This window comes from Narcine bancroftii, chromosome 4 (assembly GCF_036971445.1).
Source record: "Narcine bancroftii isolate sNarBan1 chromosome 4, sNarBan1.hap1, whole genome shotgun sequence".
NCBI lineage: Eukaryota > Metazoa > Chordata > Chondrichthyes > Torpediniformes > Narcinidae > Narcine > Narcine bancroftii.
In genome coordinates this window covers 103,703,443-103,719,644 of record NC_091472.1, presented here as the reverse complement: position 1 = coordinate 103,719,644, position 16,202 = coordinate 103,703,443, and the positions used below count along the sequence as shown (strand labels likewise).

At 38.0% G+C, this 16,202-nt stretch overlaps 2 protein-coding genes across 14 annotated transcripts in view; one reads left to right on the top strand and one right to left on the bottom strand.

Annotated features, from left to right (window-relative positions):
* armt1 (acidic residue methyltransferase 1) overlaps window positions 1-16,202 on the bottom strand; it is a 167,068-nt gene that overhangs the window by 121,977 nt on the left and 28,889 nt on the right. The window lies entirely within an intron of this gene.
* The window catches only part of rmnd1 (required for meiotic nuclear division 1 homolog), a 115,955-nt gene that overhangs the window by 94,855 nt on the left and 4,898 nt on the right, over window positions 1-16,202 (top strand). For 7 of the 9 annotated variants that reach the window (XR_011355974.1, XR_011355973.1, XM_069932283.1 and 4 more), the window contains 3 exons: window positions 6,694-6,814; window positions 13,556-13,672; window positions 14,648-14,804. Coding sequence is in view for 7 of the 9 variants with exons in the window: in XM_069932283.1 (XP_069788384.1) it covers window positions 6,694-6,814; window positions 13,556-13,672; window positions 14,648-14,804 (395 nt within the window). In the remaining 2 variants the exon portion in view is untranslated. Of the gene's footprint in view, window positions 1-6,693; window positions 6,815-13,555; window positions 13,673-14,647; window positions 14,805-16,202 lie in introns of those variants that run through there. The other 2 variants (XM_069932284.1, XM_069932285.1) reach the window with 2 other exon arrangements.

The window sequence follows — 16,202 nt, the reverse complement described above, 5'->3', positions numbered from 1 at the left end:
ACAGAAGAAATAACATAAAGATAGTGGGCCTTAAGGAAGATGAAGAAGGCAAGAATATGAGGGAGTTTATAAAAGATTGGATCCCTAGGACCCTAGGATGTCCAGAACTACAGCAAGAAATGGAAATAGAAAGGGCACATAGAGCATTGGCCCCTAAACCACAACCACAACAAAAACCAAGATCTATTGTAGTAAAATTCCTAAGATATACTACAAGAGAAAAGGTACTGGAGAAGACAATGGAAAAAGTAAGAGAGGGCAACAAACCACTGGAGTATAAAGGGCAAAAAATCTTCATTTATCCAGATATAAGTTTTGAACTCCTGAAGAAGAGAAAGGAGTTCAATACAGCAAAGGCGATTTTATGGAAGAAAGGGTATAAATTTATACTAAAGCATCCAGCGGTATTGAAAATATTTATACCAGGACAACAAAACAGACTATTCTCGGACCCAGAGAAGCACGAAAATTTGCAGAACAATTACAAAAATAGACTGAGTGATGAAGACGGGTAATGAGAGTAAAAATGATCATGATTGATATGTATGTGGGTAAAGAGGTATAAGAGTGAATAGATAAAATGTGCATATGTGAAGGTATCTGTACTTAGAGGAAAATATAGATAGTATAGACAAGAATGAATAAGGGAAGGAAATGGAATAGAGAGAATAAGGAGGGAATTAAAAGAGTGACCTTTGTTACATATGAAAAGTGAAATCTTTTCTGGGGAGGGCTGGGTGGGGAGAAATAGCGGTCACTGCAAAATCAGTTGACGCTTGCGAGTGAATTCGCAAACCCAAATGGAGAGGGGAGATGTGGTTGTCCGACAAGGGATAAAGGACAACTCAGGAGGGGAAGGGGAGATTGGGGATAAAGAAGATATAAATAGGAGAATAAGAAAAATGTTGGATGTTGTAGGAATGTTGTCTTATAAAGAGTTGAAAATAAGAAAACAGAAATGGAAAAGGAGGAAAGGTAATGATGGAAAAACGGAAGGAGAAGATAAACAAAGTATAAAATGGCTACGCTGAACTATGTGACTTTAAATATTAATGGAATACATAACCAAATTAAAAGGAAGAAACTACTAAATTTACTGAAAAAGGAAAAAATTGATATAGCATTTGTCCAAGAAACACACTTAACTGAATTGGAGCACAAGAAATTAAAGAGAGATTGGGTAGGACATGTAACAGCAGCATCATATAATTCAAAAGCAAGAGGAGTGGCTATATTAATTAGTAAAAATGTGCCATTTAAAATAGAAGAGGAAATAATAGATCCAGCAGGGAGATATGTTATGATAAAATGTCAGATATATTCGGAGTTTTGGAATCTACTTAATGTATATTCACCTAACGAAGAAGATCAAAAGTTTATGCAAGATATCTTTTTGAAGGTAGCTAATACGCAAGGGAACATACTAATAGGAGGGGATTTCAACCTGAATTTGGATCCAAATATGGATAAAACGGGGAAAAAAATTAACAGGAAGAACAAAGTAACCAAATTTATAATTAAATCAATGCAAGAAATGAAACTTTTGGATATATGGAGGAAACAAAACCCAAAAGAAAAGGAATACTCATACTACTCGGCTAGACATAAAACATACTCAAGAATAGACCTATTTTTGTTATCAGCTAGTATGCAGGATAGAGTAAGAAAAACAGAATATAAAGCGAGAATACTATCGGACCATTTACCCTTAATATTGACAGTAAAGCTAGAGGACATCCCTCCAAGAATGTATAGATGGAGATTAAACCCCATGCTATTTAAAAGACAGGATTTTAGAGAATTTATTTAAAAACAATTAAAAATGTATTTTGAAGTAAATACGGAATCAGTGGAAGATAAGTTTATACTATGGGACGCAATGAAAGCATTCATTAGAGGGCAAATAATAAGCTATGTAACCAAGATGAAGAAGGACTATAATCAGGAAACAGAGCAGTTGGAAAGGGAAATAGTAAACATAGAAAAAAAATTAGCAATGAAGGAAGATACAACTAAAAGAAGAGAATTGGCGGATAAAAAAATAAAATATGAAACATTACAAACATATAAGGTAGAGAAGAATATAATGAAGACAAAACAGAAATATTATGAACTAGGGGAAAAAACGCACAAAATCCTAGCATGGCAGCTTAAGACAGAACAAGCTAAGAAAATGGTATTGGCATCAAGGAAAAAAGACAAACAAATTAGATATAATCCAAAAGAAATTAAGGAAAACTTTAGAGAATTCTATGAACAATTATACCGAACTGAAAACGAAGGGAAAGAAGGGAAAATAGAGGAATTTTTGACTAAAATTGAACTACCAAAACTACAAATAGAGGAGTAAAATAAATTAACAGAACCATTTGGAATAGTAGAAATACAAGAGATAATTAAAAAAATTACCAAATAATAAGACACCAGGAGAGGATGGATTTCCAATAGAATTCTACAAAACATTTAAAGACTTATTAATACCGCCCCTCCTGGATGTAATCAACCAGATTGATGAAACACAAAGCTTACCAGATTCATGTAAAACAACAATAATTACAGTAATACTAAAACAAGGGAAAGATCCACTCTTACCAGCGTCATATAGACCAATATCTTTGCTAAACACAGACTATAAGATAATAGCTAAACTATTAGCAAACAGATTAGCAGAACAGGTACCGAAAATGGTAAATTTAGACCAAACTGGATTTATCAAAAAAAGACGCACAACAGACAATATTTGTAAATTTATTAACTTAATTCATGCAGTAGAAGAAAATAAAGCACCTGCAGTAGCAGTTGCTTTAGACGCAGAGAAGGCCTTCGACAGAATAGAATGAAATTATTTGTTCAAAGTATTGCAAAAATTCAGTTTACCGGAGAAGTATATTAATTGGATTAAAGCATTATATAAGGGACCGTTAGCGAAAGTGACAGTAAATGGACATGTATCAAAGCAATTTAACTTAAGCAGGTCAATGCGGCAGGGATGCCCACTATCACCTTTATTGTTTGCGCTAGCTATAGAACCACTAGCAGAATTGATAAGAATAGATAATAATATAAAAGGAATAAAAATAAAAGACAGGGAATATAAAATCAGTCTATCTGCGGATGATGTTATAGTGTACTTAACAGAACCAGAACTATCAATAAAAGAATTATATAAGAAATTGAAGGAATATGGAGAAGTGTCGGGTTACAAGATAAACGTAAATAAAAGTGAAGCAATGCCTATGAATCATGCGGATTTCTCAAAATTTAAGAAGGAATCTCCATTCAGATGGCAAATGCAGGCAATAAGATACCTAGGTATACAAATAAACAAAAATCTAGGCCAATTATATAAACTCAATTATAATCCACTAATGAAAAAATTACAGGACGATTTAGAGCATTGGAAAGATCTACCACTAACACTGATAGGAAGGATAAACTGTATTAAAATGAACATTTTTCCAAGGATATTATACTTATTTCAGGCATTGCAAAATACAACTGACAGAAAAATTCTTCAAAGAGTTAAAGAAAATAATAAGGAAATTTTTATGGAGAGGGGGAAACCGAGGATAGCACTAGATAAATTAACAGAATGGTATAAACAAGGAGGCTTACAATTGCCAAACTTTAAAAATTATTATAGAGCCGCACAATTAAGATACCTATCAGATTTTTATCAAACAAGGGAAAAACCAGACTGGACGAGATTAGAATTAGATAAAATAGGGGAAAAGATACCTGAACACATATTATATAAATGGGACGAAAAATTGGTACAACATAGAACTTCTCCAGTATTACATCATCTCCTCAATATTTGGAAGAAGATCCATGTAGAAAGAAATAAAACAAATTATCAATTATCAAAACTAATATTGACGCAAAATAAGCTACTCCCTTTTACAATAGACAACCTTTCCTTTAGAGAATGGGAAAAAAAAGGGATTAAAAGAATAAAAAATTGTTTTTCAGGAAGTATATTCTTATCCTTTGAACAAATGAGAGATAAGTACAATATAATTGGAGATACAGCGCTGGCATATTACCAACTGAGATCCTACTTGAAGGATAAATTAGGAAGCAATTTGAGTTTACCAGAGGGAAGTAACCTTGAATATGTGATTACAGATACAATGTTAATCAAAAGATTTATAACAAATATGTATATTAAACTGCAAGAAAAGGAGGATGAGGAAACAAATGGTAAAACTAAACAAAAATGGGAACAAGATTTAAATATAAAGATAAAAAAGGAAACATGGGAGAAATTATGTTCTGGAACGATGAGAAATACAATAAATACGAGGCTACGTATGATACAATATAATTGGTTACACAGACTATACATTACACCGCAAAAGTTAAATAAATGGGACCCAACAGTATCTGATAGATGTTTTCGATGTAAAAAAGAAATGGGAACAACAATTCATGCAATCTGGACATGTGAGAGAGTAGAAAAATTTTGGGATGATCTCAATCAGATATTAAATAAAATAACAGAAAACAATATACCAAAGAATCCAGAGATCTTTCTCCTAAGTAACATAAAAAACAAAGAATTTGGAATTGATTTGGAGGATGCACAAAAAAGATTTGTTAAGATAGCCCTAGCCGTAGCAAAAAAATATATTATGTCAACCTGGAAATTGGAAGATAATTTGAAAATACAACAATGGTATATAGAAATGAATAAATGTATTCCATTAGAAAAAATAACATATAGTTTAAGAAATAATATTGAAATATTCGAACAAGTATGGGAGCCTTACATTAAATACAATAGCGAAAACCTACCGGGGACAAACATTACCTAAGTTGATGGAAGGAGAAGGAAAGAAAAGAATGGACTCTGTAGAATTTCTGGTGTATTTTTGTTGAATGACAACATTGTCTGACTGAATTAATGCAACCTAGATTGTATACCTAAAATGGATGAGAGTGGGGGGGTGGGGGGGTGGCTTGGGAGGAGGGGGGGGAGAAAAAGTCACTGTAAATGTGTGAAAAAGAAAAAGTGTATATCATGGCTAATGTGATTTATGGTGTGAAAAATAAAAAATTTAAAAAAAAAAAAAAAAACTCCATGCTACTTAAAAGACAGGAATTTAGAGAATTTATTGAGCGCCAAATTAAAATGTTTTTTGAAATAAATACGGAATCAGTGAAAGACAAATTTATATTATGGGATGCAATGAAAGCCTTCATCAGAGGGCAGATAATAAGTTATGTAACTAAGATGAAAAAGGACTACAATCGGGAAACAGAGCAGTTGGAAAGGGAAATAGTAAGTACAGATAAAGAATTTGCAACAAGGGAAGATACAACAAAAAGAAGAGAATTGTACATCAAGCTGCAAGAGAAAGAAAATGATGAAATAAGGTATAAACCCAAACAAAAGTGGGAAAAAGATCTAAGCATAAAGATAAAAAATGAAATATGGGAAAAGTTATGCTCTGGAACTATAAGAAATATAATAAATACGAGGTTACGCATGATACAATATAATTGGTTACACAGGCTATATATCACGCCCCAAAAGTTAAATAAATGGGATCCAACATTATCAGATAGGTGTTTTCACTGTAAGAAGGAAACAGGAACATCAGTACATGCAATTTGAGCACGTGAGAAAGTGAAAAAAGTTTGGGAAGATCTAAATCAGATATTAAATAAAATCACAAAAAGCAACATACCAAAAAATCCAGAGATCTTTTTTCTAAGTAATGTAAGAAGTAAGGAATTAGGCCTTAAACTGGATGAAGCACAAAAAAGATTTATTATGATAGCCTTAGCAGTAGCAAAAAAATGTATAATGTCAACCTGGAAATCAGAAGGGAGCCTGAGAATACAGCAATGGTACATGGAAATGAATAAATGTATTCCATTGGAAAAAATAAAGTCACAGTATCCGAACAAATTTGATTTGGTTATGTATTCCGTTAATATTTATAGTCATATAGTTCAACATGGCCATCTCATACTCTGTTTACATCTCATTTCTGCTTCCTCACCACCATCTTTCCCCTTTTCCCCATTTTCATTTCTCAGTTTTCGTACATGGAACACAACAGAGAGGGCCTACCACGGACCTCCACCCCCTAAAATTATAAAATGAAATGAGAAGACAAAATGAACTGACCCAGTGTGTAAAAATAGATGACACAATTTTCTTGTTTGTTTTAATTGTGTGATGACATTGTTTAATGGGTTTATTGTATTGTATATGTTGAACATTTAATGGGTTTGGAGGGGGTGGGAAGGAGGGAGGGAAGGTAGGGGGAAAAAAAGGGGAGAAAATGGCACTGTATATTCAAGAGGGAAATGTTTGTGTGTATTTTGATTAATATGGTTCATAGTGTGAAAAATAAAAAAAATTAAAAAAAGAAAAAGACAATAAATACTTAAGGTAGATAGATAATAAATATTCATAGTAATCCCAGTGCAAAAAATATCCTTCATATAGGAGCAAACTACAATATATAAAGGTGTGACTTGAGAAAAATGAAGAACTTTTTATTTGAAAGAGAAGCATTGTTCATTTCAGATTTGCCTTAACATACTGTATTTGCTTTTGGCTAACTACTGGATTAGTTAATCTAACTAATAGATGTGGCTAACTACTGGATTAGTTAATGGCACTGGCACTCTCAGTTCTGACCTGCCTGGTATTACCATAAATTTATCCCCTTGCAGACATCGTATCAACTTGAGTTCAGATCTCCTGATGACGCCTGACTTTTACTGGGACAGAGAGCACCTAGAACAACTCTATGACAAAACCTGCCAGTTTCTGAACATCAACCGGCGTGTCAAGGTGTGTGCAGACCCAAGAAATGAGAGGTTAATTCCTCTCATTCTTAGTAGTTATGTAGAAAGAACATATTTAACTCTATGGTGTCTATGAGAAGCTATACTGAGAGAGAGAGGGTAAATCAGATGTAGGGCTACAATGTTTGGTGATCTGAGCTTACAGGTATTTTACAAGCATAGCACCTGCCCTAATTGGGTCTGTTTGGTTTATGATAAAGGGAAATGGTGGAATTTCTCCACATCACTACTAGGTTCATTTTTCAGAATTCAGGTATTGCTGACAAAGTTCATCCGTCATTGAACCACCTCCTTGAACCAGTGCAAACCAGTCCAATGACGATGAAGGAATTGTGATGTATTTGAGTCAGAAGGGTGTGTAACTTGGAGGGCAATTTCTGCCAGTGGTATCTCCTTTCATTTGCTGATAGAAGGAAGATAATTCATGAAGAAGCTGAAGGTGGTTGGGTCTAGGACGCTACTTTAAGTAATTCCTGCCAAATGAACTGGGCATCCAGAAACCATCGTGTGAGATGTGACTCCAACCACTGGTGTGCTTCCCTCTTGATGTGTGGACCTCCACAATTCAGCTTATTGAACCATGGTTACACACAGGAGATCACAGATACTGGAATCTGGAGCCAAGCAGACTGCTGAAGGATCAGCCGGTCGAGCAGCATCAGTGGGAGAGAAAGAAAGGAACGTATGGGCCAAGGCCATGATGAGGTCTGGAGCTGAGTGGTCTTGGCCAAACTTAAACTGGGCATCAGTGAGCAGGTTCTTGGAGAGTAATTACCATTAGCTGATGATTGAAAGTAGACTGGTTGTTTTGTGATTTATTCCTGCCATTCATAGGGCATAGTTGGACAACCTCCTGAATTGTTCAGTGGAGCGACTGGTACAGTGGGCTGCTGACTGGACACGCCTTTTCTGAATCTATTGCTCTCAGCCATCACTTGATTACACATGAGTAAATTAAATTGGTCAAGACTGGCTTCTGTGATAATAGTCTTCCACACAGCATTTCTAGCTGAGTATGGTTGCATATACATCAGCCTTTAGCATTCAGACCTCTGGATTACAGATTCACTAGGATGTTGCCTTTCCTTGCTGCTCCATAGAAGTCTGAGGACTGACCTTATGGAGGGTTATAAAATCATGAGGGGCATGGATAAAGTGAATACTCATGGTCTTTTCCCCAAGATAGACAATTCTAGGGGGAAATGTTTTTCCTGTGATGTACTGGACTGTGTCCACTACCTTTGTAGGGCTTTTCGATCAGAAATATTGGTGCCCCTACACCAGGCCGTAATGCAGCCAGTCAGCACACATTCCACTACACATCTGTAGAAGTTTGTCAAGGTTTTTGATTTCATACCAAACCTCCACAAACTCCTGAGATAGTAGAGGTGCTGATGCTTTCTTCACAATGACATTAGTGAGTTGAGTTTAGGAAAGGTCCTCTGAGATTGTGCTCCTAGGAATTTAGATTTACTCACCCTTTCCACCTCTGATCCCCACGATGATGGTTAATGGTATCCCTTGTAGCATAGAGCTGTGCCTGCACTGAGTCAAGGGGTGATGGGGCATCATAGTGATCTTTCTTTGACTATTGTATGTACCAATTCATTTTGTGTGTGTGTGTGAGTATATTTTGTTCCCACACTATTTTCTATTTTCCCTTTTGAAGTCAACAATCAGCTTCTTGGATTTTGTGATATTGAGTGCAAGGTTGTTGTTGGTGAACCATTTGGCCAAGTTTTCAGTCTCCCTCCTGTATACTGACTCACTGCCCCTTTTTATGCAACCCACTAGTGTGGTATTGTCACCAAATTTGTAGATGTTGTTATACCAAGCTGCACAGTCATAGGTGTAAACAAGTAGAGCAGGGGGCTAAAAACACAGCCTGTGATGCTCTGTACTGATAGAGAATTGACGGCGATATTCTTACCAATCCAGACTGATTGATTGTTGTTTGGAGGTGATGAAATCCAGGATTCAATTACAGAGTGGTGTACTGAGGCCCAGGTCAGGGAGCTTTGAGGGGATGGTGATGGTGTTGAATCCCGAACTCTAGTTGATAAAGGGCATCCTGATTTATGCATTTTTGCTGTCCTGGTGTTCCGGGGCTTTGTGTGGAGTCAGTGAGATGAGATCTGCCATGGATCTGTTGCCATGGTAGGCAAATTGGAACAGATCCATGTCTTCGCTCAGACAGGAGCTGATATGCTTCAACACCAGCCTCTCAAAGCACCATCACTGTGGATGTGAGTGCCACTGGTCAGTAGTCATTTAGGCAGGTTACCACACTCTTCTTGGGCACTGGTACAATTGAGGCCTGTTTGAAATAGATGGGTACCATGCCCTGCTGGAGTGAGATATTGAAGTTATCTGTGAATATATTGGCCAGCTGATCAGCACAGGTTTTCAGTACTCAGCCAGGTACTCCGTCCGGACTAGATACTTCCCTTGGATTCACTCTCCTGAAGACTGCCTGCATGTCATCTTTGGATACTGACAGTAGAGGATCATCAGGGGATATGGAAGTGTTCAGTAGTTCTTCTTTGTTCTTGTGGTCAAATTGGGCAAAGAAGGCATTGAATTCATCTGGGAGTGAAGCTTTGCTGTCTCCTACTGCACCAGATTTAATTTTATAGTGGTGGTGTGAGTGAGGAAACAGGTTTGGTAGGTCTCAAAGGCAAGGACTCTGAACTTAGTTTTGGTAGGGAAGGATTTTATTTACAGAAGGCAAATGTGGGAAATGGTAACTGATACAGCATGCACACACACACAGAGTTTACAACAGCTGTGGGAAAGAAATAGCAGACAATCAATAACGAATGTGGGGAAAATAGAAAATAGTGTGGGAACAAAATACACACACACACAAAATGAATTGGTACATACAATAGACAAAGAAAAATCACTATGATGCCCCATCACCCCTTGACTCAGTGCAGGCCCGGCTCTATGCTACAAGGGACACTAATTAAACACTCCCAACCATCTTAACAGTGCACATCTTACCAACAGTTTCTCCAGCACCCTTCCACATTTATAGACCTGAAGTGAAACAGGGTGGTCCCAAGCTGTAAAAGAGCAAGAACAAAGTACACATGGCACCTTTATAGTGCTGGAGGTTCCAGCCCAGGTTGTTAGAAGAGACTGACGGCTCGGTGCCAGGAGGGTTAATCCAAAGCCAAGTACAGGCAGGCTTGAGGGTCCAGTCCAGGTAATTTACATGGAACCAATAGCAAGGTGTGCACTAATGGGTGGGGTGGAACCAAACCTTGATTGGCAGCTGGTGTGTCCTCTGACTAGGTAAGTGGCAGTGCTATCACGTGACAGCCATGACCCTTCCTAATATTAGTGGTTATGTCATTTAGACCCTGCCACAGCTTTCGGTTATCCTTTGTTGTTTCCATTCTTGTCTGAAATCTCCACTTCGCCTGGGAAATGGCTTTCTGTAGGTCGTACTTGCTCCATGTGTAGTGTTCTGGTTTCCTGAACTTAAATGCCTGTGAGCTGGCTCTCAGCAGGTTCTGGATTTCACTGTTCATCCAGGGGAAAACCATGAATACTCTGGTGGAGGCACACTCGTCCACAGCTGTTTTGATAAAATCTGTGACAACCCTGGTGTAATCATTCAGATTCTCAGCTGAGTTCTTGAACACCAACCAGTCCACTGACTCAAGGCAGTCCTGAAAACTGTTCTTCAACCTCCTATGACCACCTTCTGTCTGTCCAGATCTCTGGAGCCTCTCTTTTTTAGGCTCTGTCTATAAGGCAGGAGCACAGCCAGGTGATCTGAGTTGACAAAATTCAGTTTCAGGGAAGAAGGTGAGCCTTCCTTATCTTGGTGTAGCAATGATCAAATGTGCTAGGTCTGTGGTACAGCAGTTTATATGTTGGTGATAATCAGGCAGGGTTTAAAGTTACTGGCTATTATTTGTAGTGCATCGGGTAGGGACATCTCTTGTTCATTAACTGCATCGGTAGGGATGTAAACTGGTGAGAATGACATGAGAAATCTCAGGTTGATAGAAGGGTCTACATTTAATCGAGATTTGCTCTAAGGCAGTGGAGCAGGAGGCCAACATAAACCCAAAATCTGTGCATCAGTCAGTATTAATTAAAAAGCACATGCTGGCCGCTCTCTCTTTGCCAGAATCTAAGTTCTAATTCAGTCTTTAAATGATAAAATCCTCTGGTTGGATTGTGGTGTCCAGAGTGTTCTCTGTGAGCTAAGTCTTGGTGCAGCAAATAACAGAGATTTGTCTCACTTGTCTCTGATAAAGCAGCCTTGCTTTGAGGTTGTCAATGTTATTTTCTAATGGCTGAACATTTGCCGCTAGTATAGATGGTAGGGGAGGACTCAAAGCCCTGTGCTTCAGTCTAGTTTGGATCCCTGCCCTCTTGCCACATTTCTACCCTTGACCTTGGTGGAGGCCTGGCCCTTCTAGGCTTCCACATTCCAGCCAGCCTGACTCAGCCATTGTCTGGGAGATCTGAAAGTCATTAATGCAGTTTAGCAGCTGGTTATTGAGAAGATCTGCATGCTGGCCATTGCAGTGAAAGCAGGTCAGAAGGTAAGTATTTAAAAGGAAAGGTTTCTGGAGTCGCAGAAAGTCACCGCTGATCGCTGGCGCCATTTTTTTTGTGTACTTAAGTACAGGAGGTAAAAGATTGGTATTTATAGCTTTATAAGTAATTATAATACGTCAATTGGTAGAATTTGGTACGAACTTCGTCACTCCCCGGTAAAATTTTATTTAATTTTACACTTTTAGATGACGTTTGTGTGTTTTGTTTAATATATGTACTTAGATTTTGATTGTGTTATGTATTGCACAATAGTGTTTTATTGTACTAAATACAGAGCCGTTGTCATACCCACGCTCCTGTTCGGCTCCGAATCATGGGTCGTCTACCGGCATCACCTATGGCTCCTAGAATGCTTCCATCAGTGCTGTCTCCGCTCCATCCTCAACATTCATTGGAGCGACTTCATCACCAACATCGAAGTACTCGAGCTGGCAGAGTCCGCAAGCATCGAATCCATGCTGCTGAAGACCCAACTGCGCTGGGTGGGTCACGTCTCCAGAATGGAGGACCATCGCCTTCCCAAGATCGTGTTCTATGGCGAGCTCTCCACTAGCTACCGAGACAGAGGTGCACCAAAGAGGTACAAGGACTGCTTAAAGAAATCTCTTGGTGCCTGCCACATTAACCACTGCCAGTGGGCTGATCTCGCCTCCAACCGTGCATCTTGGCACCTCACAGTTCGGCGGGCAGCAACCTCCTTTGAAGAAGACCGCAGAGCCCACCTCACTGACAAAAGACAAAGGAGGAAAAACCCAACACCCAACCCCAACCCACCAATTTTCCCTTGCAACTGCTGCAACCGTGCCTGCCTGTCCCGCATCGGACTTGTCAGTCACCAACGAGCCTGCAGCAGACGTGGACATACCCCTCCATAAATCTTCGTCCGCGAAGCCAAGCCAAAGAAGATACTTCATATTTAAAAGATATAATGGTAGTTGTGTTAGAATAATTAGGTCACAATTTATTCATAAGGTAATATCCAGTATTGTTTAAAAATCAGTCTATTCTTTCTCTTTTTCTTTTTTTCCTTTTTCTTTCCTTTCTTCTTGGGGTTTTTCCATGTGAGAGGGGGAGAAAATGATAAAAAAGCATGTATTGATTTTGATATATAGGATTTTCTAGTTCTGTATGCAATTTTGTTACATGTGCTAATAAAATAAAATTAGAAAAAAAGTACAGGAGGTAGTGCAAGGTGTAGTATCACAGTCACTCAAGACTGCCAAAACTCCTGAGAAACCAACATTCAGAATCCCTGATATACAGAAGCTTTATTCAACACCTAAAATTCAAATAAACATCTTTTAAAAATTGTCACTTTAATGAACTTACAGCTAATTGTTTAAGTCATATTTCTAGGCCAAACATGCAACACTAAAACTTTATTGGAAAAGAAATGTTGGAGGATTCTGTCCCAGGTTAGACTACCTGGTGAAAGTTTCTAGTTGCTTAACCCAGTACAGATTTGGTACCTCCAGTAGATTCGTGCAAATGCTGGAGTCCAGTGGGGAAGTATGTTGTTAGACCCTCTCTTATGAACCTTCCAGTAAGTTAGGGACAAGCATGTTTGAATACATTTATACCAAAGATCTGAAGTAAAAAATAGAATACCTATTATCTATGTTTTGTTTATATTCTCTCAATTTAATTAACTGTGTCTTATTTCGCTTGTTTTTTTAATGAAGTACCTGTCCAGCTGCAGCATGAGTTTTGCTGCACATATATATTGTGCAATGTATAAGATAAATAACTCATTATAATTTGTAAAAGTAAATGTTGGCAGTTTACATTTAATTAAGATTTGGTGCAATGTAATGAAATAATGCCTGACTAACTTGCTATTAGACTTGCGTATCAATTGTGCCGAAATGGAACTGCATTGCATTTTGAACAATTGAAGATTTTGTTCAGATGCAACATTTTTGAGAGAGAAACAGAACATGTTGGGAAAACTCTGGAGGTTAGGGCACATCAGGGGAAATGAGAACTGCTCTGGTGAAAGGCCTTTGACCTGAAGCAATGACTGTTTCTCTTCCCCCCAGTGTTGTCTGACGTCCTGATTTGTTTTTTCCCTAATTTTCTATCTATTTTAGATTTCAAGGCATCTGCCATCATTTTTGAGATAACAATGTTCTGAATCCTGCAGGTGATTAATGAAAAGCTACAGCATTGTACAGAACTGACAGACTTGATGCGAAACCATCTGAGTGAGAAGCACGGACTGCGCCTCGAGTGGATGATTGTGACTCTCATTTCTATTGAAGTAGGTCAAACAACTACTGGGGTCAATCATTTTATTCCACTGAATAAAATATTCATTGCTTAGCAGCCCAAAGTGATTCACTTATTCCAGATCTAAACCCCACTGGCAATAAAGTGCTAAGTTTGCTGTTTTTCTCTTTCTCTGATGACATTTAGTACTGAGCCATGGGAAACTTTTGACCTGAGCAGGCAATCCCCATTTTGAGGATGCAGCGTAAGCCAAACAGAGTTCTCTTCAATCTGAAAATCTCTACTGGACCTTTGCACCATATTTTAAGACACACCCTCAACTGCAGCAGTGGGAGAGTTCTGTTTCCTGTCCAGCTGTTCTCCAGGCCTCTCCAGGAGTTTGAATTAGTGCCAAATTATAAGCAAATCCAGAAATTGTATGAGATTTTATGTCACCCTTTTCCAGTCAAATTTGACCACTGTGGCTTACAGCATCAATAGAAAGTTGTTTAATTTTTTGCATTTGTTTAAAGAACTCTCGCCATCTTCAAGAGTAGGTCGTGCCTCCAAATCGGTCATTTGCTCAAATATACAGACTAATAATAAGTGCAAAGCTGTTTCAAATGGTCTTTTTACATGTCGCGTTGAATTCCATTTATAATGGGTTTTGCTTCTGACCTGTGATTTTCAAAAAGAAAATGTTAAATACTTCTACCTTTATAGCAGGCTTCCTAGTGGGTAACAGAAAAATGGCACTAAAACCTTAAAAAAGCAATGGTAAATCCAGAACCAAACCACAGATAATTTAGTTCCAGAGAAGATGCATAGGTCTGCCAAAGACTCATCTGGATTGCAGTTCACTTGAACATGTGAAGTCAAAGCACTGATTGATTCTCCAGCAACTAAAATTTATGTTTCAGGCTATGTCATCAATTTAAATTCAATTGATGTAAGCATCTTTTTAATTTTCTTAGTCATGTGGAATTCCAAAACTAATGCAGGGCTGAACTTTTCTTGCATGTTGCAGTGGAAGAGTGAAGGCAATAGAGTGATTCAAATCCCAGCAAAGATTTATTTACTCAGTGGTCAATCAATTGAAGAGAACAGGATTGTCATATCCGTACTCTCTTTACATATGGCATTCCCACTGGGAATTAATAGTTGGAAATCACTGCAATCATCTGGTAGGTATTGGATAAAATTGCCACAGTCAGCAAAAATCAGGGACAAGCATTGTGGCCCTTTCCCACTTTATTTTGCAAGACTTTAAGAGGGCATTTCACTTCTGGTCATGAATAAATATAGAGTGGGATATAATTGATGCTCTTGAATATTGTTTGTCAATACAATTTAAAAGTTTAGTGGTATAGTGATAAATATAGACTAAACTGATAAGCAAGTTATTGAATATAATATTGTTTTCAAATTAATTTATTCCTGTGAAAGATTTGAGTACATTCAGTTATTGCTAAGTCAGTGGAAATCATTTTTGTTCCCATGAGCTATTCAAAGTTAATGTATCAGTTTCTAGTATCCTTGGTGGAAAGTATATAGATTTATATGGTTAAGTAATGTGGTCATTGGAGTTGTTGAAGATAAATACAAACATTGAAGTCATCAATTCAAAAATAATTGAAGCTATGAGGATTCCAATTCGCAAATGACACTTGAAATTTATGTAAAAGAAGCTTTGCAATATCTTCACCATCAATTTGTCAGGCATGGAAATTCTTTCATCTGGAAATTCTACAGTACCTGAAGTGAAGAATGAAAGTGCCATTGCATGGAGTCCTCCTTCAGACTCCCGTGTAGTAGATGTAATAAAACCAGCCAAGCAACTTAAGCAGAGACATGTCTGTTGCTGAGCTACCAGAAAATTTCTGCTAACTTGGGGGCCCTGGAGTATGGTGAGGGTAGGAGGAGTGGGGTCAGAGGGGAGATAGGATGTCGAAGGGGCTAGTTCAATACTGTCAGAGGGTTGGAAGAACTGAGAATTGGTTTAGTAGTATGGGAATTCAAGGGGTAGAATTGGGTGTCTGAGTGTTGGTTACAGAAATAATTTGGATCTCATTGATGAGTTACGCAGTTAAGTGTTGGGTCTCTGGTAGGCAGTTGAGTTGGAATTCAAGCAGTGGAGAGCAGAAAGGATTAGCATAGGTGGAAAAGAGAACTAAGGCAAGTCTTTCAGATAGATCCCTTCCAAGTTTGGACCCATTTAACTAAAGGTGGAACAAGTTCCAATTCTTAAATTTGGGCCCACTTTGATGGAATACCCTTTGTGGGCATCATATACCATTGTGAGTGCCATCAGGGATTCTATGTACACCTGCATCACAGTCCTTTCTATATCAGAAAATGACTTCTTTGAAATTTCCATTAATTTTTCTTCACTTTTCTTCATCAGCAGGCATAAACAGGGCACAAGGAAGACATTCAAATATAGAACCTGTGTCAAGCAAAGACTTAAGCCAATGTGAAGACAAGGGATTGCAGTTGCTGAAATCTGGAGCAAAAAGTAAACCGCTGGAGTAAACAATGAGAACCTGGAGAGACTCAGCGGGTCAGTACCATCCACAGAGAGA